Source organism: Denticeps clupeoides, chromosome 12, assembly GCF_900700375.1.
Source record: "Denticeps clupeoides chromosome 12, fDenClu1.1, whole genome shotgun sequence".
Taxonomy (NCBI): Eukaryota; Metazoa; Chordata; class Actinopteri; order Clupeiformes; family Denticipitidae; genus Denticeps; species Denticeps clupeoides.
This window is the reverse complement of record NC_041718.1, coordinates 11,807,514-11,832,815: the sequence shown is the minus strand read 5'-3', so window position 1 is coordinate 11,832,815 and position 25,302 is coordinate 11,807,514. Positions and strand designations below refer to the sequence as shown.

The 25,302-nt window shown below is 43.4% G+C and overlaps 2 protein-coding genes across 2 annotated transcripts; both read right to left on the bottom strand.

Moving 5' to 3' along the window:
* Positions 1-5,453: 5,453 nt before the first annotated feature.
* LOC114800829 (transcription initiation factor TFIID subunit 4-like) lies at positions 5,454-12,185 on the bottom strand. Its single transcript, XM_028998643.1, has 15 exons — positions 11,304-12,185; positions 10,770-10,903; positions 10,552-10,674; positions 10,205-10,309; positions 9,952-10,074; positions 9,721-9,810; positions 9,444-9,578; positions 9,180-9,315; positions 8,520-8,562; positions 8,031-8,197; positions 7,680-7,810; positions 6,968-7,093; positions 6,693-6,749; positions 6,494-6,613; positions 5,454-6,141 (listed from the first exon to the last, which is right to left on the bottom strand). The coding sequence occupies exons 1-15, from the start codon at positions 11,770-11,772 to the stop codon at positions 5,974-5,976; spliced, it is 2,127 nt and encodes a 708-aa protein (XP_028854476.1). The 5' UTR covers positions 11,773-12,185; the 3' UTR covers positions 5,454-5,973.
* Positions 12,186-13,739: 1,554 nt separating this feature from the next.
* On the bottom strand, positions 13,740-23,929 carry LOC114801371 (dysbindin-like). Its single transcript, XM_028999554.1, has 4 exons — positions 23,700-23,929; positions 14,664-14,795; positions 14,422-14,565; positions 13,740-14,329 (listed from the first exon to the last, which is right to left on the bottom strand). The coding sequence occupies exons 1-4, from the start codon at positions 23,734-23,736 to the stop codon at positions 14,112-14,114; spliced, it is 531 nt and encodes a 176-aa protein (XP_028855387.1). The 5' UTR covers positions 23,737-23,929; the 3' UTR covers positions 13,740-14,111.
* Between the last annotated feature and the right edge of the window lie 1,373 nt (positions 23,930-25,302).

Here is a 25,302-nt window from a genome sequence, read left to right as displayed (position 1 = left end):
GGTGTAATTATCCATGAATGGAGATTCTGTAGCACATTTTTCACTAGACAAAACCCTCTTTAAAGGAAAATGTAAATTATCCGAGTACCATGGCAGCTGTGGACCAAAATGAAAACGCGAACTTCAGATGCCTTGTTGATAAATCGCTCCTAGTAAATACAAAACCTTAACTGGTGGCCTGCGGCCAGCTACTGCTGTGTCATAAATAAAGTTTGCCTTTTCAAGCGCACAGGCTTGGTCTTTTTCATTTCCCTCCAATAAAGGCCTAAATCTCTGGGGCCATCGGTTGGAACAAGCCAATTTGAAAATGACTTGCGTGTGGTTGGCTTGCACAAGGAATTGTGTGTGGGGTGGGGGGGGCTAATTGACTGTTTACCATTTAGTACTAATGGAGATGGAGGCTGGAAAAATGCCTGGTTCGCCAGGTTTGTTTTTGCTGAAACAGCAGGACCCTTGTGCTATTTTGAGGCCAGGTCGTAAATGAGATCAAAGACGTGGAGTGAAGGAGAGGTGCTCATGCAAAACCAAGCCTGATCATCCCGGATCACCCATTCCTATCACATGCCAAGAGCTGCAAGCTTGTGGTAACATCCAGCAAACAAAATCTTATAGTTCTGAGTGTGTATGTGTTTAAATAACCATGTAAGCAAAGCCAAACATACACTGCTCAAAAAATAAAGGGAACACAAAAATAAGACATCCTAGATCTAAATGAAACATTCTTATTAAATGCTTTGATCTTTACATAGTTGTATGTGTTGACAACAAAATCACACAAAAATGATCAATGGAAATCTAATTTATCAACCCATGGAGGTCTGGATTTGGAGTCACACTCCAAATTAAAGTAGAAAAACACACTACATGCTGATCAAACTTTGATATAATGATGCTCAGTAGTGTGTGTGGCCTCCACGTGCCTGTATGACCTCCCTACAATGCCTGGGCATGCTCCTGATGAGGTGGCAGATGGTCTCCTCCCAGACCTGGACTAAAGCATCCGCCAACTCCTGGACAATCTGTGCTGCAACATGGCATTGGTGGATGGAGCGAGACATAATGTCCCAGATGTGCTCAATTGGATTCAGGTCTGGGGAATGGGCAGGCCAGTCCACAGCATCAATGCCTTTGTCTTGCAGGACCTGCTGATAAACTCCAACCACATGAGGTCTAGAATTGTCTTGCATTAGGGGGAATCCAGGTCCAACCACACCAGCATATCCCATCTTGGTTACTAATGTCATTCAGGCTACCTCTGGTGAGCTCATGGAGGCCTGTGCGGCCCCCCCAAAGAAATGCCACCCTTCCACCTACAAGTTTTTAATATCTCCTATTGTGTAGATAGGATTTTACAATGGAAGAGTTCTTCCATCATCAAAACGGTCATGTTGGAGGATGCTCCAGACTCATTCACGTCACATGTGCTCAGTGTGAACCTGCTTTCAACTGTGAAGAGCACAGGGTGCCAGTGGCAAATTTGCCAACTTTGGTGTTCTCTGGCAAATGCCAAATGTGCTACACGGTGTTGGGATGTAAGCACAACCCCCACTCCTGGACGTCGGGCCCTGTAGACAGACACAGCAAACCTTCTTGCCACAGCTCGCATTGATGTGCCATCCTGGATGAGCCACTTGTGTGGGTTGTAGACTCCATCGCATGCTACCACTAGAGTGAAAGCACCGCCAGCATTCAAAAGTGACGGAAACATCAGCCAGAAATCATAGGGACCGAGAAGTGGTCTGAGGTCACCACCTGCAGAACCACGCCTTGTTACCTCCTGCGTCCTGCAGGGCCTGTTTGTCTGTCTTCTGTTTCTCTGCTTGACTGTCACGTCCTTCCGACATTGGTGGAGTTGTGGCCTTGCCCACGGACGTGGTTGGCTGCGTGATCAGGTGCGAACGTTCAAAGGAGTACCAGCAGGAGAGGGAGAGGAGGGGGAAGCGACTGGCGGCGTTGCTCCCGATTTCGTCTTGTTGTTATATTTTTTTGCTGCCCTGTAGTTCCTCTTTACGTTAATTTCTGTTCACTGTACATAGTTGTTATTCACAGAATAAAACCTTACTGAGCGCTAGCTCTCTCTTCGTGGCATCAGTCCAAGTTAGTGAGCTTGAACTAGTGTTTGTCACTGTTTTCTCACTGTCTCTGAACCATAGATGGGGTCGCAATACGCCTTTATTGGGGACGTCTTGCTAATTGCCTATAATTTCCACGTTACATTGTTATATTGTGTTGTTTAAGTGTTCCCTTTATTATTTTATCAGTGTATATTTAACATTTATAAAAAATATGGCGACAGACAGGATGGACTAGAATCAAGATCTTTACAGATCTAAAAATAAACACAACAAAACGTCCGTCTAATAACATTCCTGACCACTTTGCTGCAGATTCAGCTCCAGAAGAAATAGTGAAGAGCATTTACCATAGGTTAATAAACTGGAATGGAATTCTTTGGAGAAAAAAACTAAAACACCTTTATGAAAATCTTAAGGTGTGTTTGCTCCTGTGGGTGAGACTGTGTTGACTGAGTCATATTTCCACCTCATCTTCTCCATTTTCCTCTGACGCGCTGAGCATTACCTTCCATGAAGAAGGGGTTCGGAGTGCCATGGTTCTTTCAGGTAGGTTCTTTCAAGGTGCTTCCTTCATGTCCAGAAGAGTTTGTTAACCCAAATAAACAACAAAAGTACATTCATACTATTCCATAAGAACTATGTCGATGTGTCATAAAATGCTCTACAACCAACCAATTAAATAATGTCACATAATGTTAGCACAAGTGCTTTAATTCAAATAAAACTGTATATGAAAGTATATTACAATGAAGCACCTTTCTGAGCAGCAACAGAGTCAAGTCCAGGACAAAAGGTCATATGATGGAATGCCTAAGGAGTTATGTGACATATACTGGAATGCTGTAGTAAGGCCAAGCTGAGGCATCGGCCTTGGTGCATTATGTCTCTGTTGAAAGCTCCCTATTGTTGCCTTGCATAAAAGTATGAATTTGCATATCTCAGGATGTGAAGTGGGCAGCAGCAAAAACCGAGACTCAAGGGGGAAATAAGCACCAAGACCCGTGTCAACCCATTCATTCAGTCCAGTTCATGTCATGTCATCTCAAAAGTTTACTACTAATGTTACCAGGTCATCAGGAGGTAGATTAACGGGCCGACTTTACATTACAGTCCTTGTTACCCCAGTATTGACCCCAGTACTATTAGTCTTACATGTAACCGCAGTGCTCTGCTTGTGGAAGAAATGTTGCTTTTCAGGTGAATTATTGTGATCTGGGGCATATTCATCTCCCACGATCTCCTGTGTGCTTCGGGGTTCCATGTTACACGGTGAACCAGAATAGCCCAGCTGACACTGACTCAAGGGAAGAGCATTTCATTACATTTCAATATAGATGTTTTTATACTTTATTGGCTTTTTCTTACACTGGCTGCAAATTGCTAACAGCGAGATTCATGTTTATGACCAGACTCTCCTTGGGTCACACACTGTGCTTCTCCTTCATGAGCTGCCATGCTCCGCCTGCTCCTGTAGTGTGTTGGTGGAGGAGTCCATTAAAAGGCCAGACTATTAACCCCAAACCCGACGTCTGCTGGGTCCAGATGGGGTCAGAGGACCCTGCTCTGTTCAGGGTTTATGGAAGACAGTAAAGGACAGCGCACCTTTCAACACCCAGGAACTATCTCCTGGAAATCACACAGATGTCAAGTCAGAGGTTACTGACAACAGTTCATTATACTATATGAAATATTCATGTTAATATCTTTGAATTAGCAATTGTATAATACATTTTGTTCATAAATCCTATTGGATTTGGCCACATAACAGGTAAGAAACCTTAAATAAAAGTATACTGTTTTTCTGTGTGTACAGTGGTGCAAGAAAAGAGGATATTCATAGTTTTCAATGTTTAAATTATAATGAGTTGTATACATTCACAAATCCTGCTCAAAAGACCTTGGGTCTAGTAGGGCTGTTAGAAAATATCGATACTGCAACATATCGCGATATTTTACGTGGGACCTCAAGCGTCGATATTTTGGTGTAGAAATCTGGTCCAACAGGGGGCGCTGTTGAGCGTTTCGTGAGACCTTCTGGGTTCTAAGGTTCTGTACTATGGAGTGCTTAGACTTTAGTGTCAGACTTCAGATAAATACAGATCAGATGAGCTTTGAGGTGAGCATGTTCTGGTATTTTACAAGGAAAAGAGAAATCTTGGTTCTGGGTTGAGCGCAGGAATTCAAGAAACAATGACAACATTTTTTAAATGCAGTGTGAAAATCTGGACCCTAACAGTTGTAATCCAACAATTTCAATTCAGTCTTCATTCCTTGCACATCTGTGTGAAATAAATTTTAAATTAAAATAGTAAGGAGGGGAGCATTGCATTTGGAGTGCGGTATTATTTTTCAGTTTACGGCATGTACGTCTGTCCAGAATAAAGTAAATGAAGGATTGTTGTTGGTTGTACTCTGTGCTTCAGCACTTTTGCCAGCATGTATTTGAATAAAAGGACAAATTTCCACCCTATTCCTTTATGCAAGAAGACTGATAGGATGAATTCACTGATAGAATGAATGTCAGTTCCCATTTTGGCATTAAGTTCAGTTTTTTTACAGTTCAGTCACCCAGCCATCCCAAGATCTATGAATACCTTGAGGTATGAGAGGATGGGCAGAATTGAGCAGATCAGATGATACAAGTAAATCCATGCTTACAAGCCAATATGCCATGTGAGCCATTACTGAGAGCCCCCGTTTTCTTCCCCAGCAAGCCTGTTTACCCACCGGCGGTTGATAGATGTAGCCAGGCAACCAGGCCACTGCAGCCGTTTAATCTTCTGCACTCAAGAGGGAGCTTATGTGGTCTTAACGCTAAAGGAACTGTGGCATCTCGCCACAGAGTCGAGGATTTACAATGGAAAATATCGCATCGGAGGACAAGTGAGGATGACGCTCTTCGCTATCACATCCAGTCACCTTGTGCCCTCAGGTTAGAAGTGAACATGAAGTCCTGTTCACCCCAACAAGAAGCACACTGTGCACAAGGTACAACAAAGTAACATGGAGTCATTTGGATTCCCCATCCACCTAATCCCTGAGCTGTAATTAACTGAGGCAAGACACCAGACACCTTATACATGCAGACCCTGCAGTAGGTGTGGCAAAAATCAAAAACTACCGTGCACTTTTGTCACATCAGCTATTTTGGCATAAGATTTTTGCTTCCCAACAAGCAGGTAAGTGATGCCACCTGGTGGTCATTGTCACAGGCAAAAATCACAGCACAGAACAAAAAGTTTACATTTTAATTTAATTTTTAACAATAGTTTCTAAGTTTTTAAGGACCTACAATGTGCTACTTATGTCACAGAAGTGACTAACCTAAGAGCAATAGCTTCATATCTGTTATTTATGAAGCAATTAAAAAGTAGCAACAATTCCATAATGTAAATAACTTCCTAAAAATAAATAGCTTTCTTTGCCCCAAAAACTGTAATTACACAATCAAATTACATAAAAACACAATTATCAAATTCCTCACAGGCCTGATTTTTTTCTAAAAATTACCTTTTTAGAACAAAATTGTTGAAACTGCATGGAATGTCATGTTTTCTGAAAGAGACTGCATATCAGACACCTAAATGTAAAATAGTAGCATTCAGTACAATAAATAAGTTTCAGTTTCTATGAAGCAAATGTAAAGCTTAATATGATATTTCTAAGCCAAATAAAACAAACACTCCAACAGTAACATAAATGTATTTTAGTATAAAAACTATTGCTGGTTTTATTTTCTTCCCAAACCTTTATGTAAAAACAAATATAAAAATGGTCGCAAATTCACAGTGTGTTTGTACAATAGTTCTTTTTGCATATTATGAAACATCCCTGGGCAGTACACAAAAAAAGTCACTTCCTTTCAGCAAATTTAAAAAAAAAAAAAAAAGGAAGAGCACTATTTGAGCAGGGCGCGGTACAGCAGCTGCGAGTGGCAGGTGCTTCTCTCGTTCTCCAGACACACGAGCAGGTCCCTGAGGTTGACGCGCGTGATGCGCTGGCGGGTGAACTGCCTTGCAGGCCCCGTTCCGGCACCGCTCACAGACAGAGACGTGGACAAGGAACCCTGCGTAAAAGAAAGTCAAATCAGAAGAAAAGTGACGAGAAAATCAACCTATCTTGAACACAACAAATAATGACTTGTTCTGAGGTGAATTTTTTCCGGAAATCTGGGTTTTGAAGCTGGGCATCTCTAATGCCTTTTGGTTTAAATAAATCAAATGACAATTTATAGGATGAGGATGAAATATAAAAAGCAGGACACAGCAAATCACAGTTTGGAACAAAAGCTAGTTTGACCATAACCCATTACCAGCAATCCTGCCACTGTCATGCAAACAATTCAGCACCAGGCGCAGAGACCACCAAACCCACAGGGACCTGGGGCGGCTGAAGTCACACTAAACAGCCTTCCTCACCTCAGTGCCAGCCCCTCCCCCGAGAGAGTCCACTTTCCTCTTCTTCCTGGGGCCGATAGCTGCCAGTGCAGTCAGGTTGGCCTCCCTCTGCCTCATCTGAGCCAGCTCCTGCTGCTGCATCTGTTGCACACAAACGGCCGGCCTCAGTACACCCACCAGCGCTGCATTTAAACGACCGGAACGCTGGTATACACTCTACCTCTTTGGCTTTCTGCTTCAGTCGCAGTTGCTCTGGGTCCTCTTGCCGAGCGCGGGACTGGACGAAATAAAATGTTCAGAGAACCCATTTACATATACCAACACGTACCAGCATGTACCTGCGTGCACTGACATTTCCCAACAATTACAAGCTGCTAGACTTGCCCAAAACTTGAAATTAAAAAATGAACTGGCAAATTCATACTTTTTTTGCATTCTAAAATAGAAACAAAGATCAACTGTTCTGGAAAAATGATTCTGCATTATCTGTAGAACCTTAGCGGCTTTCATTAGAATCTCCCGCTCCTGTTCCTCCTTCCTCTGCTTCTCCACATGGTCCAGCTGTTCAAAGAACTTCAGCTGCAGACGGACGTCGTCTGTCTGCTCGTGCTTGCCGTCCTCCTGCCAGCAAACGTGAGATACACATGAATACAGAACAGGGAGTCAATTCATCCACGGTACGCATATACTTACGTCAGGGTCAAGGGGTGCAAAACATGGCTACAAATTATTGGAGCATGTTTCAGGGGCAAATGGGGCAGTGATGGCCTAGTGGATAAGGAAGCCACCAAGGTACCACACACTGCTCCCCGGGCAGCCGGTCATGGCTGTGCACTGCTCACTAAGGTTGATTGGTTAAGTGCAGAGGACACATTTCATTCACTTTCAATGGTGGCCTAGTGCAGGGGTCAACAGCCCTGTTCCTGGAGGGCAGTTGTCCCTTCATTTAGCACACCTGATTCAACCTGATTCATGAGCGGAATGAGGTGTGGTGCAACATGCGAAGATCTAAGCTGTGGAGGACTGGTGCCCCCCACAGCAGTAAGGAAGCGGACAAATTAATGCGGTATAGACTTTTGACATCATCTCAAGTAAAAAATAGTGCAAAATAGAAACGTCAAAAAGAAGGAAAAACAAGTTTTTTTTTGTTTTTTTTTTACCCCAACAAGGTAAGGAAAAAGGTCAATGTTGCAGTGCACACGCTCACCTTAAAGGCCACATTCTTGTGATGTGCAATTGTTGACACTCTCTCCAGAATGTCCCGCAGCCGGTGCTGCGCCGCGTGGGAGACAAAGTTCACGACGTCTGGTCCCAGCTCAGTTATCCCTTTCCTTCTTCCTGAAGACAAGAACCTTAACTTTGACATTTACCTCTCAGCTGAAATACTAACTTAAAATTGCAACTAATTAGTTCAACTAATAAGAAGCTTGTTTAAGGCCTGCTTGTGTTTAGTTCTTGCAATACCAACATGAAGCAAGTGGGTACTGTGCAAGGTATGGTATGCCACTGTTTCGTCCACACTGAGAGGGTAAAGACAATAGAGCTGCTGACAGCTCACCGATCTCCAATATCCTCCTCTGCAGTGCGGTAGAGTAAAGAAAGGCCTTGTCTCCACAGGAGCGAGTGACCGCGCCCACTACATCAGAGTTGGTGGCTAGGATACGGGCGCTTTCCTCAGACAGGTTTACTCCAGCCATGGAGGCCACATCGTTTATATCATCGTCCCTGCAAAAGCAAGTCAACATTATCAATATGTACCCAAAAAAAAGCAAGGCGTTGTTCAACTGTGTAATTGTAGCGGTCCCTTAGAACCAATAACCGGGGCATTAAAGAGACCACAGGCAATTAAAGACAGGCAGTAAAGACAGTGACCCAGATCACCCACTCAAAGATCAAACCAGAGAGACCAACAACACATAACAGAGGAATCTAAAGCCCATTACCCCCAGGTCAAGTCTGGCAGAGCACACGTCCACACACAGACACCTCCCCTTCCATTCGAACCCACCGGCCCTCCCACAGACCCACAGAGGCAAGTGAGACTCACCTGAAAGAGCCCCCTGTTCCCTCCCCATCATTGGGCTTCGGTGCTGCAGTGGAGGACAGGGAGGGGAAAAAAAGATGAATGTAAAGCAATCAGAATTCTGGGAACATAAGGCACCTTGTAACGGGAATTAAGAGTTTCCATACTTCGTAGCTGCATAACTCATTGGCAAAGTACATTTGTACAGAAAACTGAATTTGGAGGAAGAAGGTATCAACGATATTTTATGAAAAAAAACTGTGAATCATTGCATTCAATTATAATATTTTTATGCTACTCACTCATTTATTACAATACTTCATCATAGTGGGATACAAATGGCAAGGTTCTTACACATTTTTCCAAAAGAATTTCCATGATTCTTCAATTACTCTACCAGAAAATTGTCTATGACGACCCTGACAAGCTTAACTTAAACAGTGTTTCTTCCTCCAAGATTGCACAGCCCCAGTGAAAATGTAGAAAAATGTTTCACAAGAAGCGTTACAGGAACTACAAACTTCATGTTAAACATTCATGCACCAATCAGATTTCAATGACACACACACATATATGTGTGTGTGTGTATTTCGTATTCCAAAAGGCCTGGAAAATTCTCTTTTCAAATTCAATGACTTTTACAGGTTTTAAAACGACAGTAGGAACACTGAAATGCACACATACCCATTAATGGCTTAGCCAGAGCCTGTGGGCCCAGCACAACTCTACTGGGTGGTTGACTTCTGAGGGTCACTAATGGGGTCGTCCCGGTTACCTGAGGAGCCTTCAGTACAGTGCCTTGCTGTGAAGTCTTAAGCACCTATTAAACCGGGCAGCACAAACAGATTATTAAATAATAAACTTTCAATCTACAATGACGTCAAATATATACACACACATACTTTTTTTTTTTTTTTTAATTTAAGTAGAACAGAGCAGGTGATTTACCAGTGTGGTTGGCTGGGCTTGGGTGCGAGGGGTTGAAACACTGGCAGTGGGTTTCTGGGGCTGAGCTGGGGTCAGGCTCTGCTGGATGAAGGCCATGGAGTCCGGGGTGAGCTGGCGCACAGCCGGAAGGCTCCTCTAAAGAAAGGGTCAGAAACAATATTAATGCCCACCTGCCTGGCACCACTCACACAGCAAAAAAAAAAAAAAAAAAAAAACACATTCACACAAATTTCATTCATGCTACACTAATTCCAAGATGTGTACACATTTTCTGTACCTTGAGAAAAGGCACAAGATAAGGCTGTGGTGGGGAGTTGAGCTCTTTGTACAAACTGCTGGTAAAGTCCTCAGCTTCAACCCTCCCTTCCTGTTAAAACATGGTCATTTTCTCAGACTTTTGTGAATAGGTGCATTTACAGTCAGTGTTTTTATTACACGACCTAGTATGAATACATAAAATGACATTGCAGTAGACGGACGTGGGTGTGCATAAATGTGTGACACTCACCAGGAGCTTCTTCACTAATTCTTTAACATTGGCTGCTGTCTCAGACGACTGTTTTCCGCTTGAAGCCAGTTTAATTAAGGTGGACAAGAAATTCTTGCACTTCTTCACATTCTCCATGGTCTCCTACAAACATGAATAATAAAATGAAAACATTTTTAAAAAACAGCTGCCGACAAAAGATTGAGAACTAAGGGAAAGTCTGGAGCGAAATAAGGCACCGAATCTTTCTGACCCCACACAGCATCACCGTTACCTGGGAAACTGTGGTCCCGGTGGATGCTACTAGGGTTCTCTGGGGCACTCCTGGCTGCACTGAAGTCCCCTGAGAGGATGATACAGCAGTCGCAGGCCTAGGGCCCTAATGCAGCACGAAATAAATGAAAGAAATCAAATAACAACCTTTCCCCCAATGTACAAGTGTCAATTGTACGCTGAAATGTGAACTGAAGGGTAAAATGTTTGTGTGTAGTCAAAAAACCTAAGAAGGGTGTTAACGTGTTGGTCGGTTACTTTTTCTGGTAGTATTTTAAATGAAAAGGGCGTTTTATTTTCATTTTTTAAAGAACGATAGTGGTATAAGCGATAAACAAGCAAATGTACCTGTAACACTGGGGGCCTGTGGGTGGTAGGGGTGGCTGACATAGAGCTGGCAGTAATAGCGCCCTGCTTAGCAATGGCCACCGGTGTCACAGATTGTCTGGGAACAATAGGCGACGAGGGGGCCTAGACGAATTAGCAGGAAGGCACATTTTAGATGAAGACAGTAATCCTGAACATAAAAACATGTTTTTAAAAAAAATGGAGAAAGCCACCAAAACCTTGACAGTGGCAGTGCTGATGGGATTGGCTGGGCGAGGAGCAATGGCATTCTGGGATTTCGCCTGCAACTGGGCTAAAACCTGCTGGGGCATCATCAAGAGCTGGCCAGTCTCACTGCGCACAAGCACCATACCTGGGGAGAGGGGATTTAATAAAAAATTCCTTAGACAACTACGATAACAAAGTTTCCTGAATTCTGCAAGCAAATAGTTTTTGAGCCCGGAGGAGCTGGTTTCAAAGGTGCCATGTCAGGACAAATAAAAATTTTCCTTGAATCCTGACATAAAACACGTTCAAGAAAGACGACACCAACACTACTGCTCCCGCTCACGGTGGAAAAGCATCGAAAGTGGCAAGGGTTTACAACGTAGAGAAAATGTGACTCAAGACACTGATACCGATCCGGGGTTTCAGCTGCACTGTACAGAAAAGAATGACTGGGACGTTTTCGTTCATAATTCCATAAAGAACGTCCACTGTGTCACTGTGTCTGCTTTGGAAGCAGAGTGCAGGTAGCTCCAGCTTGAAATCACCTGGAGGAAGCTGGATGTTGGAGATGCTGGGCTGACTGGGGGCCGGCTGAGGTAATCGTGGCGTCAAAGCCACCTGTGGAGTCATGGTCCTCACCGCAGCAGGAGCAGCGGCGGCGGGGGACGAGCACGCCGGCCTGGGTCCAGTCTGTACGTGCGCGGCGGCACCACCGGACACGGTCACCGTAGTCGGGCCGGGGGCTGCGGCGCATCCCGCCGCTTGGAAAGGCGCCCTGGCGACCGCCACGGCCGCCGAGGTCGTCGCCGGCGCGGAAGCGGCAGAGTTTTGAAAAGCCGGGACCGGCGGAGCCGCGGCGCCCACTGGCGTCTGACACTTCGACTCGTCCCCGTTCCAAGTTCGCGGGCCGGGGTCTCCGGCCACGCCGCCCTCGGGTTGTTTGACCAGATTCTGCTGGATGACGGACGTCTCCTCCGCTGCCCTCCCGTCCACTGCCGAGCTCTGGGTCTTCATGTTAACGCGCGCAGCCCCCGTCGCGGCGTGGGTACAAACGAGGGCAAAATGACAGCGAGTCCCGGCAACGAGGCGCGACGAAGCGGCGACGCTGCCTAAAAAGTGAACATTCGCTCGTTTTTTCTATCCGTGTGAGCGCATGTGTACTGATGAACGGCTAGCAAAACTAGCTGCCCGGCGTGACATCTTGTTCCAAGTCTAGAGTTTGTTTGCGTGACTTGCTGGGTCTCCCGCCTTTAAACCGGCTGCGGTGCTTTCGCAACAACTATTTCCTTGAGATACGTCTGCCTGTCCCGGAGCCCTGAGCTCCGGCCTGACCGGTCCCGGAAGGCCGTTGACAACTTTGTCCTCCGCCTCGCGTGTTGCCCAAAAACGCACCGAGCAGATCGCAGTCTGCCGCCATCTTCCGAGCGAGGGCGGGGCGGGGCTTACTCGAGCTCCCGAATGCGCATGTGCGAGGGAGACGGCCAGCCCGGGCAACCTCGTGATTGGGCGCCTTCGCTTAGGGCGGGACGAGCGGGTCCTTTCACTGACAGGAGGAGATTGATGGCGTGGTCTGTTCTAATTGTTCCGAAGCGGCTTTAAGATGTGCTTTTTTTTATTCTTGCACGAGAATATTCTCGTACATATTCTGTGTTTTTGTTGCGACAAGAAAATGAGCAGTCTTGCTTTACTGTATAAGAAAATATTTTCCATGCTACAGAGTTGAGGAAGTTCCAAACGAAATCAAATACGGATATGGATTAAGTATGGAAAAAGTCTCCTTTATAACACGTACAAGTCATTAAACCACAACGAGATGCATTAAATCCATTTAAAATTGGGACGGGGTGTGTATGACGTGACGAATCTTTAGGCAGCTCAAAAAACCGGATGATTACAGAAGCCCGACCATACGCAGAAGTACACAGTTGTCCCAAATAAACTCTCCCAGCGTCTCTGAGAGGAGTGCTGGTGGTCAGGAAAGGACTTCCGTGAAGAGCAGTCAGTCAGCTTCCTGTCACTTGTCCAGATGAGGGTCGTGGAAGCAGCAGGAGAAGCCGGTCACACCAGATAAAAGGCACGTTTACACAGAAATGGATTTATCCCCCTGAATAAAATATCAAGCTTCCCTCCATAACCAGTGTCCGTTCAGGCGTACCGGAGGCCACACACACCCTGAAATGTGGGTAGTCACACAATACACTATACACAATACGCTATACACTATACACTATAGTAAACCTTAATCCTTGAAGACGTTTGCCCTGAAAGTTTTCATTCCTGCCTTTTGTGAGCCCAGCACAACTCAAGCAACACATACCGGAACCAAATTAGCACAAGAGTTGGAAGGAAAACTTTCTGGCTGCACACTTTTCATACTATTGCGCGTAAATGCTTTTTTAACCACTAAGTTTGAAAAAAAAAATAGCTGTATTGTCAGATTTTCAGACCGCTGTGAACGTCTTTCTCTGTTCACTGCACACTGCACTCTCAGACTAGAAGGATTACATAGACGTTCTCGAATGGCTTTGCCTGAATGTTTTCCGGTGCCTCATCGCATCACTTAAATCTAAAGTCTGTCACAAAGAATTTGAAGTGTCCACCTTAGTACCCTCTCTCAGACCAAGTTTCAAATGGTTCTTATGTTTTAGCTGTAAAAGAATAATATGTAGCAATAGAAAATGATCATTAACAAAACAAATTCACAAAATTCCCAGGAATTATTGTAGGGCAACTAATATTCTTCATTATAGCTTATTTGTATGTAAAACTGGACACGTTAGAAAGTTCATAAAAAAGGAAAAAGGAGTGGTACAGTACAGGCATTAAATAATGTGCAGCCATTTTTGGCTTTATCCGCAGTAAACGCCAGAACTGATATAATTAATAAAATCACATTTACCTGGCATTGCGACATATACAGCCAGACCTCATTTTAAACAGGTGAGTTAAAGTATGCATATCACAAATGAACAAATGAAACATTTTATTATTGTAATTATATTTCAATATTTATTTCATGTATTGTATTTACATGTGTTAACTAACTAAATAATATATAGTACATACTATATATTTATCATGCTGTCTGAAATCCCTAGCTTTATACATCAGTCATAAAAATCAATATGAAAACAGCAATTTAATGTGAATATTTGACAACGTTGACATTTATATATAACACATTTAACGTATCATTAGTCTACAGCAAGTTAGACAAAAGAAATTAATGAGTGTATGTTGGATATGGTCCATGAAAGTCTTTGGCAGTTTGTGAGTGGTCAGCATCGGTTTTATTCCAAATGAATCAAGGATTCCACCTTCAGTTATCATACTATGCATGATAACAGCAGCCATCAGTGTGAGAAGATGGGTGGGCCACTGCTCTCATCCTTGGGTGGAGGTGTAAAACTGTCATTTAGGATGTCCTCATCATCTGATTGCACAGTGGGGGTTTCAGATCCTTCTTCATTGATTCCTTGACTGTCAGAGGAGTTGACAGAGGATGTTGAGGACATGCGGGACTTCTCACTGTCTTCTGACCTTGGTTCAAAGGACTCTTCGTATATTTTGCCTGTGGTTGTGGGTGAAGGTGTTAACAGATGACACCTTTAAAAGATAATACTATAGCCATAATATATATTGAAGAACATGGTTGGCCTTTACCTGGTAGTGGAGAAGTGAGAACATCATCATCCGGTCCTGCACTAAAGAACACATCTAACGTCTCCTGATCTGATAGGTCAAGGAGCTCCATCTGCTCCAGCATGTCCACATTCACCTCCATGGAGGAGATGCTTCCAATGGGAGCTGCCAAGAGTCACATGAGCATAGTTATAGTTATGAGGATAACAATGAAGTGGATGATGATATTAATGCTTTAAAAATTAAACACAAAAAACACTAACGTCTCTTGTAGTCAATCTGAAGATGGGCTGAAGAGAGATAGACATCCACATCGTGCTGAAAGACTTCTTCAAAAAAGCGTTGCCTCTCCCTCAGCTTCATCTGCTGCGCTGCATCCATGTGCTCTGTCTCCGCTGGCCGCAAAAATAAAACGGAAGTCACTAGATATAATCCAGATATGTAATCCAGAGTATAATGGAATTACATTCTGAGTAACATAAATGTTGCAAATCTTTATTCTACCAGAAGGGGGCAGTAGTTTAAACTAAAACACAGTAGAAAAATGACCACACCGAAATCTTCTTAATCTCTATCCCTTGGTATGACATAATTTAGCTGCTTCTGGTCATTTAATTGGTTCCTTGAAATATTTTAAGATACTGGGCAGTTAAACAGCCAAACCCAGGCAAAGACCTCTTCATGCCATTTGACCACAGCTCATGACCTCAGCATCACTCTGTCACAAAGAAAAGCCAAGTACCCAGAGGCTCTGAGAGCAGCTTCCACTGTCGTCCTCAACTGACAGCCTCTCGCAGTTGCCCAGAAAAGCCCAGACAGAAAAGGATAAACAGTGCTCTGTCACAAGCCTGTCGTGCCAAATGTCAGGCAGCATGGCAACCAAACAAATATAGCTCCCAACATTTCACACTCCATTTGCTGTTATCTTAGCCATAAAACATACATCTCCGGCTAAGAATTCGACACCAGTGTATTTTACTAAGAGCCAAGCAATGAGATCATGTCACTGAGCGTGCAGTGCTGGTGACCTTGAACATAAAATAATGTTACCATTGATAAGTCTGAAGATAAAGAAAAAATAAAACTGCCACTGTCTTTCCATAGCTCACTGTAATACTGAAGCCGGCAGAAAGAGCATCAGTTGGCTTTCAGATAATGAGACGTTACAGGCAGGGACTGGGCTAATTGGATCAGGTTGGTAAATCCTGTCTAAATTGGGAATAATGTTCAGATTATGCACTGTGTGCGATTACACCCCCGTGAAAGAATGTACACCTCCGTAAGAGTGTAAACAGGTGTAGCTGTTTGTTGCACACACCAACTGATTTCTGTAATTCTGGTTTTAATAATGCTTCTAATTGCATTTGGACAAAACACACACCGAACTTCGCAGTGTCAATGCAGAGGGAACAGACTGCAGAGCCAAGGCATAGGTGGGGTGTGGATGAAAACAGAATTACTAAAAGGTCATGGAGGTCTGCCACGCAGCGCAGAACCTGCAGACAATGAATCACCACCTTCCGAAACACACTAACTCACAGTTGGCCGCAGAGCTGAGGCTGGCTCATCCACCGAGTGTCACAGTGAGCTGTTCCAGTCATGCTCTCTGAGGACAGGATAGGAAGCCGGCCCATTACCCTTGTTCTGGTATCACTGGTGTCTAGCGCAGTGACATTGCACAGGAGTCCTCTGCTGTCCCCAGCTTACAGTCTTTACAGACATTTTTTATAGTAGCCTAGTGGGTGACACACTCGCCTATAAACCAGAAGACTCAGGTTCAAATCCCACTTCCTACCACTGTGACCCTGAATTGTTCCAGGGGGACCTGTAATTCCCTGTAACTACTGATTGTAAGTCATGCTCTGGATAAGGGCGTCTGATAAATGCCGTGAATGTTAATGATGTCTTCTTACCACTTGACATTTTTGTAGGAGTCTGCTGGCATGCAGGTTTATATAACAGCAGAGGGACGGGGCTGCTTCTCTGCAGAAGCCATGCTACGGGCGAGGAGGAGGAGATTATGTAATTTTGGCATGCGACAGGGCAGTGAGGTCTTTCTTTACCCTTGGTAAATGCAAGGACTTCACGATCGGCGGGGGTGGTGGGGGCTTGCTCAGGAGACACAGAGCCAAATTCAAAGGAAACATTTATCTCTCAGCTGTCTCTCCGAGACAGTCTCACAGCAGGTACGGACGCCTCTCATTCAGGGCACTGAGCAAAGGCCGGAGTGGCTACTGCAGAACCAGCACTGGCATGTCACTGCCCCTTTCTCATCTTGGAGGTTATGTAATCACACAGGATGCTTGTCGTGAAGGTAAACAGTCACGCCTCATCCACAATAGACATTTCAAGCTGCTGATGACGCCTTCTCCCAAATCATTGCCACTATTCTGAAGCTCCTCACTTGCTAGCTGTATAATTATTTAACAGTTCTAAACTTCTCTGAAAAGGTCACCAAAGGTCATAGCTGGTGTTTACTCTGCCTTTGCTCAAATGCTATTCCAAAAGCTGCACTCTTTCATTAAAAACAACACTACTCACAATAAGTTAGGGATGTTGTTATTTACATGAGTGTTTTTCCAATTTGCTCTGAATTTTAATGAAATAAGTTGATATTACTAATAATGTATCAGAAGAAACACCATTTTCAATAGTTAAATATTTATTACCCCCAAAATTCTGATGATAACGGGGATAAAAATTGACAATGTCAGTAGCGGGTGTTTCCACCATTTGAGCAATGATAGCTTGACAGTGACGTCACATGCTCCTCACTAGCCTCATGATGTTGTTCTAAGGCAATGCGTTCCACTCTTCCACAAGTGCTACACGCAGTTCTGCCAGGTCAGGGGGTGGTGTACGATCATTCAGTCTCTTCTTCAACTGGTCCCAGACGTCTGGGGGCAGTGGTGGCCTAGCATTTAAGGTTGCCGGTTCGAATCCCGAGCCACCATGGTGCCACTGTCATGGCTGCCCACTGCTCACAAAGCAGAGGACACATTTTGTTGTGCCCTTGTTGTGTGTACCATGCGCTGTGCTGCAGTGTCACAATGACAATTACTTCACTTTCACTTTACGTGCTCTATGGGGTTCAGGTCAGGGGACATTGATGCCCATACCATATTCCATACTCCAACTTCCTGAAGTCGAGCTGTGACAATTCTGCCATGATGTGGTGGAGCATTATCATCTATGAACAGAGAGTTGGGGGAATGCTGGTGGAAATGGGGGATGAGGATGGGTTTTATGATGTCTCTGAGGTATGTGCTGACTGGTGATGCCTGCCCAGACTGTTGCACCTCCTCCACCAAAGCAAACCCTGGGGACCATGTTGACCTCAGCGTATCGCTCACCTCGCCTTCTCCAGCAACGCTGTGCAAGGTGACCCGACACTCTGCATGACCACTGCTGCGTTGTCCAGGTCACATGGTCTTGTGTCCACTGCAAACGTTCGCGGCGGTGTCTTGGTGTCAGTGGAGTCACCTGCAACGGTCGTCTGGCATTCAAGCCAAAGCGGTGGAGTCAGTTGCGAATGGTGCTGACCCCAAGGCGCGCCATGGCCAGGTGACGCTGCTCGTCCATTAAGTGACGTTGTGTGTTCATGGCTGTTTGAATGATGAACTTGGAATGACTTACTGACAATACCAGCTTTTTATACCCACAGAATTGAAATTGAAGCCACATAGAGAAAGGTTGTCTCTTGGTATTGGTCCCAACATAATGCACACCTGTACACAATGAGACCATTACATGGAAAATACTAAATGAGATGTGTCTATCACCCCAATACAATTGTGTACAATGTCTGAAGTGAAACAAACATTGTACGTATGACATCAACTAAGTCTCTCACAATATCTCGAACTTATTGTGAGTAGTGTATCTTGCGGAGTTGTCCATCAGTTCCTCAAGAATGTAGGAATGGTGCAACTAGTGTAACAGTTAAGTTAAAAATATCTGAATTTAGATTAAGGATTTATGTTTCATTCAGTTGTCAGTGGACAAGTAGACATTTCTGTGAATCAATTCACAGATTTACCATGTTGCCAAATATTCTTTAAAGAAAAAGCAATGTCTCGCTCATACTTCATTGCAGTTCAGCACGAGGCACAATTTGTTGTCTGACATCATTGGCCTCTGAGAGACAAGTAAACAGTGTCAGATGAGGTGAGATCAGTCCTACATTTACATTTACATTTACAGCATTTATCAGACGCCCTTATCCAGAGCGATTTACATTCAGTAGTTACAGGGACAGTCCCCCCTGGAGCAAATAAGGGGTTAAGTGTCTTGCTCAGGGACACAATGGTAGTAAGTGGTATTTCAAGTGGGTCTTCTGGTTCATACGCGAGTGTGTTACCCACTAGGCAACTTCTCCCTCATTGATGACTAACCAATCACTTGGACACAATTTCACTGTTTTCAGCTTTCCAGTAGAGTGAGGATTGCTGGGATAGAGGTTTGTCACAAATTTGAAAAACAAAAGTGAAGACAACTGAATGGGTTGTGGTTTGATTTTTTTTTACTGGCACTTCATCTCTTTCCTCATTCTGACTGGATCTATCATTGCTCCACTCCAGCCTGGCAAAACCAAGCCACTGAACGTGGCACTCTCACTGCAATCCCACACAAAGGCAAACCCTGATCCACCCTTAGCTGTGTTCCCAGAATCAGCCTCTTTTAAAGCACAAACAGGAATGCCAGAGTGGTAGTGCCAGTAAGTGGTATGAGGGAAAGGGCTGGAGACTGGCATGTCACCCACAAGGAGGTCTGGTAGGGTGGTAGTAGCCTAGTGGGTAACACACTCGCCTATGAACCAGAAGACCCGGGTTCAAATCCCACTTACTACCATTGTGTCCCTGAGCAAGACACTTAACCCTAAATTGCTCCAGGGAGACTGTCCCTGTAACTACTGATTGTAAGTCGCTCTGGATAAGGGCGTCTGATAAATGCTGTAAATGTAAATGTAAATGTCTCTATACTTCAGCATTTGCAGGCCAGGGTTCCACAGCTTTTGCAATATAGTCATTCATCTCCTGAGAAACACCTAGTGGGCAACACTATCCAGAGACAGGAGGAGACAGCAAAAACATTGGAAGAGCAGCCATTCCTCCTCCATCTTCTCCTCCCCCATCACCACAGGATTCAAAAAACACATTTCAGATCCTTTTCAAACCCCCACCAAAAAAAAAAAAACAACAACAGGAAAGTAGTTTTCCAGATGATCCTGAAGGCTTTACACCACAGGCAAGGAAAATTACATCCTAGATTATGGAGAGTCCACCACAGTGTAGGAATCAACTTTGGTTTCTCAGTCCACTGACTGACTATAAAAATTATAAAACCAATATGGCCAGCTGTTTGGTCCAGTGTGGTCAGGAAGATTCTGAATGTGCATTTTGCTGGTCCACAACACCAACAGCATGGTAGTGTGAAAACTCTATATTCAAAAGCATCCTTCCATGACATCTGTTTGTGTTCTGAGCACTTTCTTATGTGAGAAATGTTATTTTACCCATTTGTTGAAGTCTGTGGAACCCATTTCAGTATTTATTAAAAGAAAACTGATGTAAATGATTATAATTTAAACCTTTGACTCCTCTCATTTTCTGAGAAAAGATAAAAGTAACGTCAGACTGTACATCACCCCTTCCACTGGAACTCCATTCAAGGCTCATTTACAGGTATCTGGATCAAATCACATTATTTTATTAAATATTATGAGGAGCTTTTTGATCTGGCTGTTTAATGAACTAGTAATGGCAGATGACATCATATGTCACACAGGCCAACATGCACTGCATCTTCATGATGTCTTCATGATTTATATATCATCATGTCCATCCCTACAACATTAGAAGGATTTGTTCATTTCTTTTGACATGGTCTACTCAGATACTTATCCAATCTCTGAAAACTTGTTTTCCACCTTCCCAAATTCTCCTAAACCACTCAGTGGCACCTTGGCGGATCGGGAGTCAAACCAGCAACCTTCTGATTATGGAGCCGCTTCCTTGACCACTTGGCCACCACTGCCCCACCTCTCACAAATCTCTCAGAACTCCACACTCTGCACCTTGGTCACTCTAATCCTCCGATGCTTGACTGGAACCACCATCTCTCAAGGTTCTAGGAAAGCCTTCATCTAGACTCTTCTCTCTCTTGGTTCCTACATGGTGGAATGAATTTCCACTAGATGTTTGAACAGCTTGAGTAACTAAAGATCTTCAAACACAAGCTAAAAACCTTCCTTTTTAAAAAAATACTTAATAAAGACTAAAAAGAACTCTTACATATACTTACTTAAGCAAATAGTATTTACAGATCAGGTCCTAGTACACCAAACGAGGGATTTCAGTAATGGATATTTTAAAGCACTTACGCAAGTCATTCTGTATGAGAGCATCTGCGGAATGCTGTAAATGTGAATGGAAGTGTCTGTGAATGTCGGCATTCATAAAACTGACATAAGTGGTTATGCAGAAGGTACTGAGACTGATGCAATGTTCTCTGAAAAGTTTGTTTCAGTATCCCTGGCAACACCTGTTCAAATGCAGGTTTAGGGTGTGTGAGTGGTGAGTGTTAGGTTAAAAAAGGCATGGATGAGGTGGGTTGGTAAATTTGTCTCTGGAAGTTGAGATGGACTTTGAGAGTTGTGAGTGTTGGTCTGAGGTTCATTCCTTGGTATCTATCTCTCTCACGTACACACATACTCATACTATACTCATACACACATACTATTAAAATATGCACATAGTCAATGTGCATTTCTCACTCTGTGGATATTTAATTTGTGTGAAGTGGAACACATGCAGTTTGGATGTGTTGATGTGTTTTTAGCTGGAATGAGCTGGACATGTCAGACTGGTGGTGATGGAGCTGTAATGACCCTGATCCCTGTGTCTCAAGCCTGCAGCTGTCCATCGTTCTTCAGCTCGTTTCACACTCAGCAGCCAATCATCTCGCAGCATTCTGTTGCCAAGGCAGATTGACAGATGTGCAGGCCTGCACTGAGGTTACCTTGGTTAGGTCGCATTCATTTCTGGAGCCGGGAGAGTTCACAGGTCCAGAATAAGAATCAATCAAGTTTACTGCCCAGAATCAAGTCAACTAAGCAATTTATCCTCCTTTTCAGGTCCCCAGTTCTTCCTCAGCTGCAGGTTTGATTTGAAAGACACAGCTGTGTGTGTGTGTGTGTGTGTGTGTGTGTAGCAGGGGGTTAACACTCCTTCTCCCCTGATAATAATGAGCTCAGTCTTAACCCTCTGCTTCCCCTTTAACAGAGGCCTATTGTTTGAATGTCTGCAGCATCTTCAGTTGTGAGATTCTGAGTGGATTTTTGGAAATGTGAATCATTACACAGATTCCTCCATGAGCCCCAGTGTGAAGGCCGAAAGGACCTTCCGGATTAAGAAAGGACCCTCTTAATATGCAAGCCATTAAATCACAACACAGCGAATTTGTTGTGCATGTGACCCAGTTTTACACGTTACTTTAAGTAACGTGCCTGCTTTGGAGAGTTTTAAAATACAGTCATTTAGTTCTCCAGCCAAAGGAAAGGTTATTTTACTGTCCACTTAGTCCTCCCTGTGCCTCGTGCCTGTCTTTTCTCACAGTTTAAACAGCTTGTCATTCAAGAGAAAGGGGAACAATTCCATATAAAGTAAAAGAGCTGTGTTTAGCACTATATGTGTCTTAAAATGCACACTGTGCAGTAATACATTGCTAATTACATACATAAACCTGTTGTCCTCATTCAGGAACCTTTGCACTGTACACAAAACATGAAGAAAACAAGATGGCGGCAAAATCCTCTAAGGTGCCTCCAGAAACAAAAGCATACAAGGTACTAATGCTCATTGAAACTTGTAAATTTTTACTTAAAAGTAAATATATCTATATATATATATATATATATATATATATATAGGGACATTGGGACAATAAACTGCTAGTATATACACTAAATATATCTAAAACGACTAGTTTAGAGCTAGTTTTTTTTTTTTTTTAAACTAAGGAGAATTAAAAATACACTCCAAACAAAAGCTTGGGACTCAGGAGGATACTCATAAGGGTGAGGGATAAGATTGATACTATTGCAAAATTAATGACAACACAGGAATATTGGATTGTTTGTGACAGCACTCATAATTGCAACAAAATGAAAATGGAAGAAAACTTACTGTACCAACACAAACTCAACATCTTTTATTCTACTGCAGTCAAATGTCAGCAGTCAGCACCAAGGTGTTCTGTTACGTGCTGTTCCTACCAGGGGGTACAAGCACATTGTCCCTTTTGGGTTTATCTTCAGTGTGGGACTGGCATTAAAACATTGAGTCAGTGAGTCAGTTTGAGTTTGAGTTTGAGATGCACATGACTGTGTAAATTGATGCTCAATAACGTATCCACAGATTAAATAAAATATACCAATACAATGTGCAATGCAGTTGGAAATCCTATAGCTCTAGATTTATCACCCTTTTCAAAACAAGGCACTGGAAGCTGTAAAGTTGTTCAAAAGTAAAACTGAGTTTGAGGGATAGATCTTATTCACATCTTTGAGTCAATTCTGGGAAAATACTGGCAAATAGGGTGCACACAGCACCTGCTCTTCAATCTAACGTAACAGAGGTCCAACTAAATAGAACAGGCTAAAGATACTCAATCAATTAGGTCAAAAACCTTATTTCCCTCCCAGTGGAACGTTCCTGAGAACAACAGCCTGTTCCAGCAGGGCTCAGGGCAAGGCCACCAAGGGCAGATAAAGACCCACTTTTTGGTAGGTCATGGTCTCATTAAGAATAAACAATTATTCTTTATCAATAAATCATGTCACAGTCGGTGTGTGACAAATCTAATTTTGAGTGGGACCATGTGGTTTTAGCTGAAACAAGGAGTGTATGGGAATCCAGCTGTGGGAGCCCTGGTGCAGATGGCTTCATGTCAAGTAAAGGCCATGCTGCTACCCCTATCCAGACCTAGAAAATCCTGATCTTTAATCGCCTTGCTTGACTTGCCTGCGTTTGGTTGGTTTACCAGCACTGTCATCATGACACGTGCAGATGTTTTAGTAATAATATATCTGCTCACACTCCACCAACAGAAATCCCCATAACTGATAAGTCTGCAGCTCCACGATAATGTGCCCAAATATGGAATGGAACAGAGTCACTCCAAACTAAAGAATGTGCTTCTCAGAAAAATCATTAGAGTGAAAATGAAAATACAAGACATTAATAAGCCATTAACACTACCAGTAAACATGCATAGTCTCTGAGACTTTAAGGACTTACATGACAGGCACTTCTGGTTGGTTGCAGACGAGCTCATGGTCCCAGAAGTTCCAGTGAGGGCGGCAGTGCTGGAGAAATTAGGTCAGACTCTCCTGAACACATCGACAGAGAAAGTTACACACACCAACGGAGTTCCCGGCAGAAGTAAAGTGGTCAGCCCTCTCCTGTGAACTTTCCCACTCAACCTTAAAGTGGCAGGTTAGGACTTTGTGGATTGTACCAAGTGGTCACTCACAGAGGGGGAGGAGCCTTCTGAAATATCAGTGAGGACAAAGAGTCATCCAGTTACATAATAAATAGATGAATGCTTCTTCCTTCTCCTTCCTCCTTCCCTCTATCCCCGCCTCTCTCCCACTCTCCACTCCTCCCTTCCTGTCTCTCTCTCTCTCCCAGTCTCAGCGTGAGTAATAATACAAACACAGTTAGCTGATGTGGATCATATTTTCTGCGACATGGAACAAGATCACCTTGGCTTGAACTGAGACAACATTAATGTCAGTGAATAAAGGCCACTGTTCCCACAACTTTTACCCAATTAAACGTTTATATGATTGGCCTATAATTCATCTTGCCTGAAGTTGATCTGCTTTGGTCCGGAATGCAGGAAACACAGAGAATGCAAAATTCTAATAGTTTAACATTATTCTGCCAAAGCACTGCATCAAGTGGCGTTCATAGGAAAATGTGACTCACAGAATTAAAAATGTTAATAGCGCCATCTAATGTTTGAATAAACAACTGCATTGTCACACTGTGAATAGTAAATATTGTTTAGTAAATAATATATTAATATATTAATATTGTAATAATAAATAAGTGTTTTTTTCGCCAGTCCGCTTCTGAGTGGGGTGGTATATTTAATCTACCACCAGACTGATTTATCTTTCTAGAACTATATTTTTACTACACTACAATTTATTTTGCCTGAATGCGTATATAAATTAATGTAGATTGGTTGTTCATGTACTGATCAGAGAAACGGGTAAAAGAGACTTTTTCAGGCAAATACCATAGATGTCGTGCATTTAAATTCATAAGAGAAGGACAGATTTGCTTTTCCACTCAAAATGGAAATTATGTGAAAACCGGCACAGGCAGAAGGCAACAGTTTGACCACAACTGCATGAATGTGAGAATGGAGAAAATTCTGTTGATCTCCTTTCATGCAAGTGACCCGCTGACTTGTGCAAGTGCAGCACTTTTAAGTGCCGCGTCCTTTAATGTGCTGAGGCGTGTGGGTGAAGGAACTGTGATATGACTCAACGAGAGAATACCTTCATCCCGTATGTGTGTGTGGGTTTATTTGTTCTTTGCCATGTCCTTGTTTTGTAACATTTTGTTCTAGTGTAACAATGATGTAATTTGCACATAGAATGAAATAATGAAAGAAAGATCCTGTATAAAAATATGAACATATTATCCGAATTCAATGGTAGCCAGACTGAAGATATCCAAATTTTATCAATCAGGGTATATTTTTCATTCAGTTTAGAGCATTTATGAGCTCACCCTTCCTAGCACATGAAAGGAGGGGTGTCAGAGAGAGACAATACAGTTCCAGGCTGCATGCCATTGATGGAGTGAGAGAGAGAGAGAGACCAGT

Coding starts and splice junctions, on each gene's coding strand:
- LOC114801371 (XM_028999554.1), bottom strand. CDS start 23,736: ATGAGCTCGTCTGCAACCAACCAGAAGTGCCTGTCAT. Junction 14,796..23,699: donor CAACCAGAAGTGCCTGTCAT/GTAAGTCCTTAA, acceptor TTTTGCGGCCAG/CGGAGACAGAGCACATGGAT. Junction 14,330..14,421: donor TCTCACTTCTCCACTACCAG/GTAAAGGCCAAC, acceptor CCACAACCACAG/GCAAAATATACGAAGAGTCC.
- LOC114800829 (XM_028998643.1), bottom strand. CDS start 11,772: ATGAAGACCCAGAGCTCGGCAGTGGACGGGAGGGCAGCGGAGGAGACG. Junction 9,316..9,443: donor AAGCCCAGCCAACCACACTG/GTAAATCACCTG, acceptor CCGGTTTAATAG/GTGCTTAAGACTTCACAGCA. Junction 8,563..9,179: donor TCTGGCTAAGCCATTAATGG/GTATGTGTGCAT, acceptor CCTCCACTGCAG/CACCGAAGCCCAATGATGGG.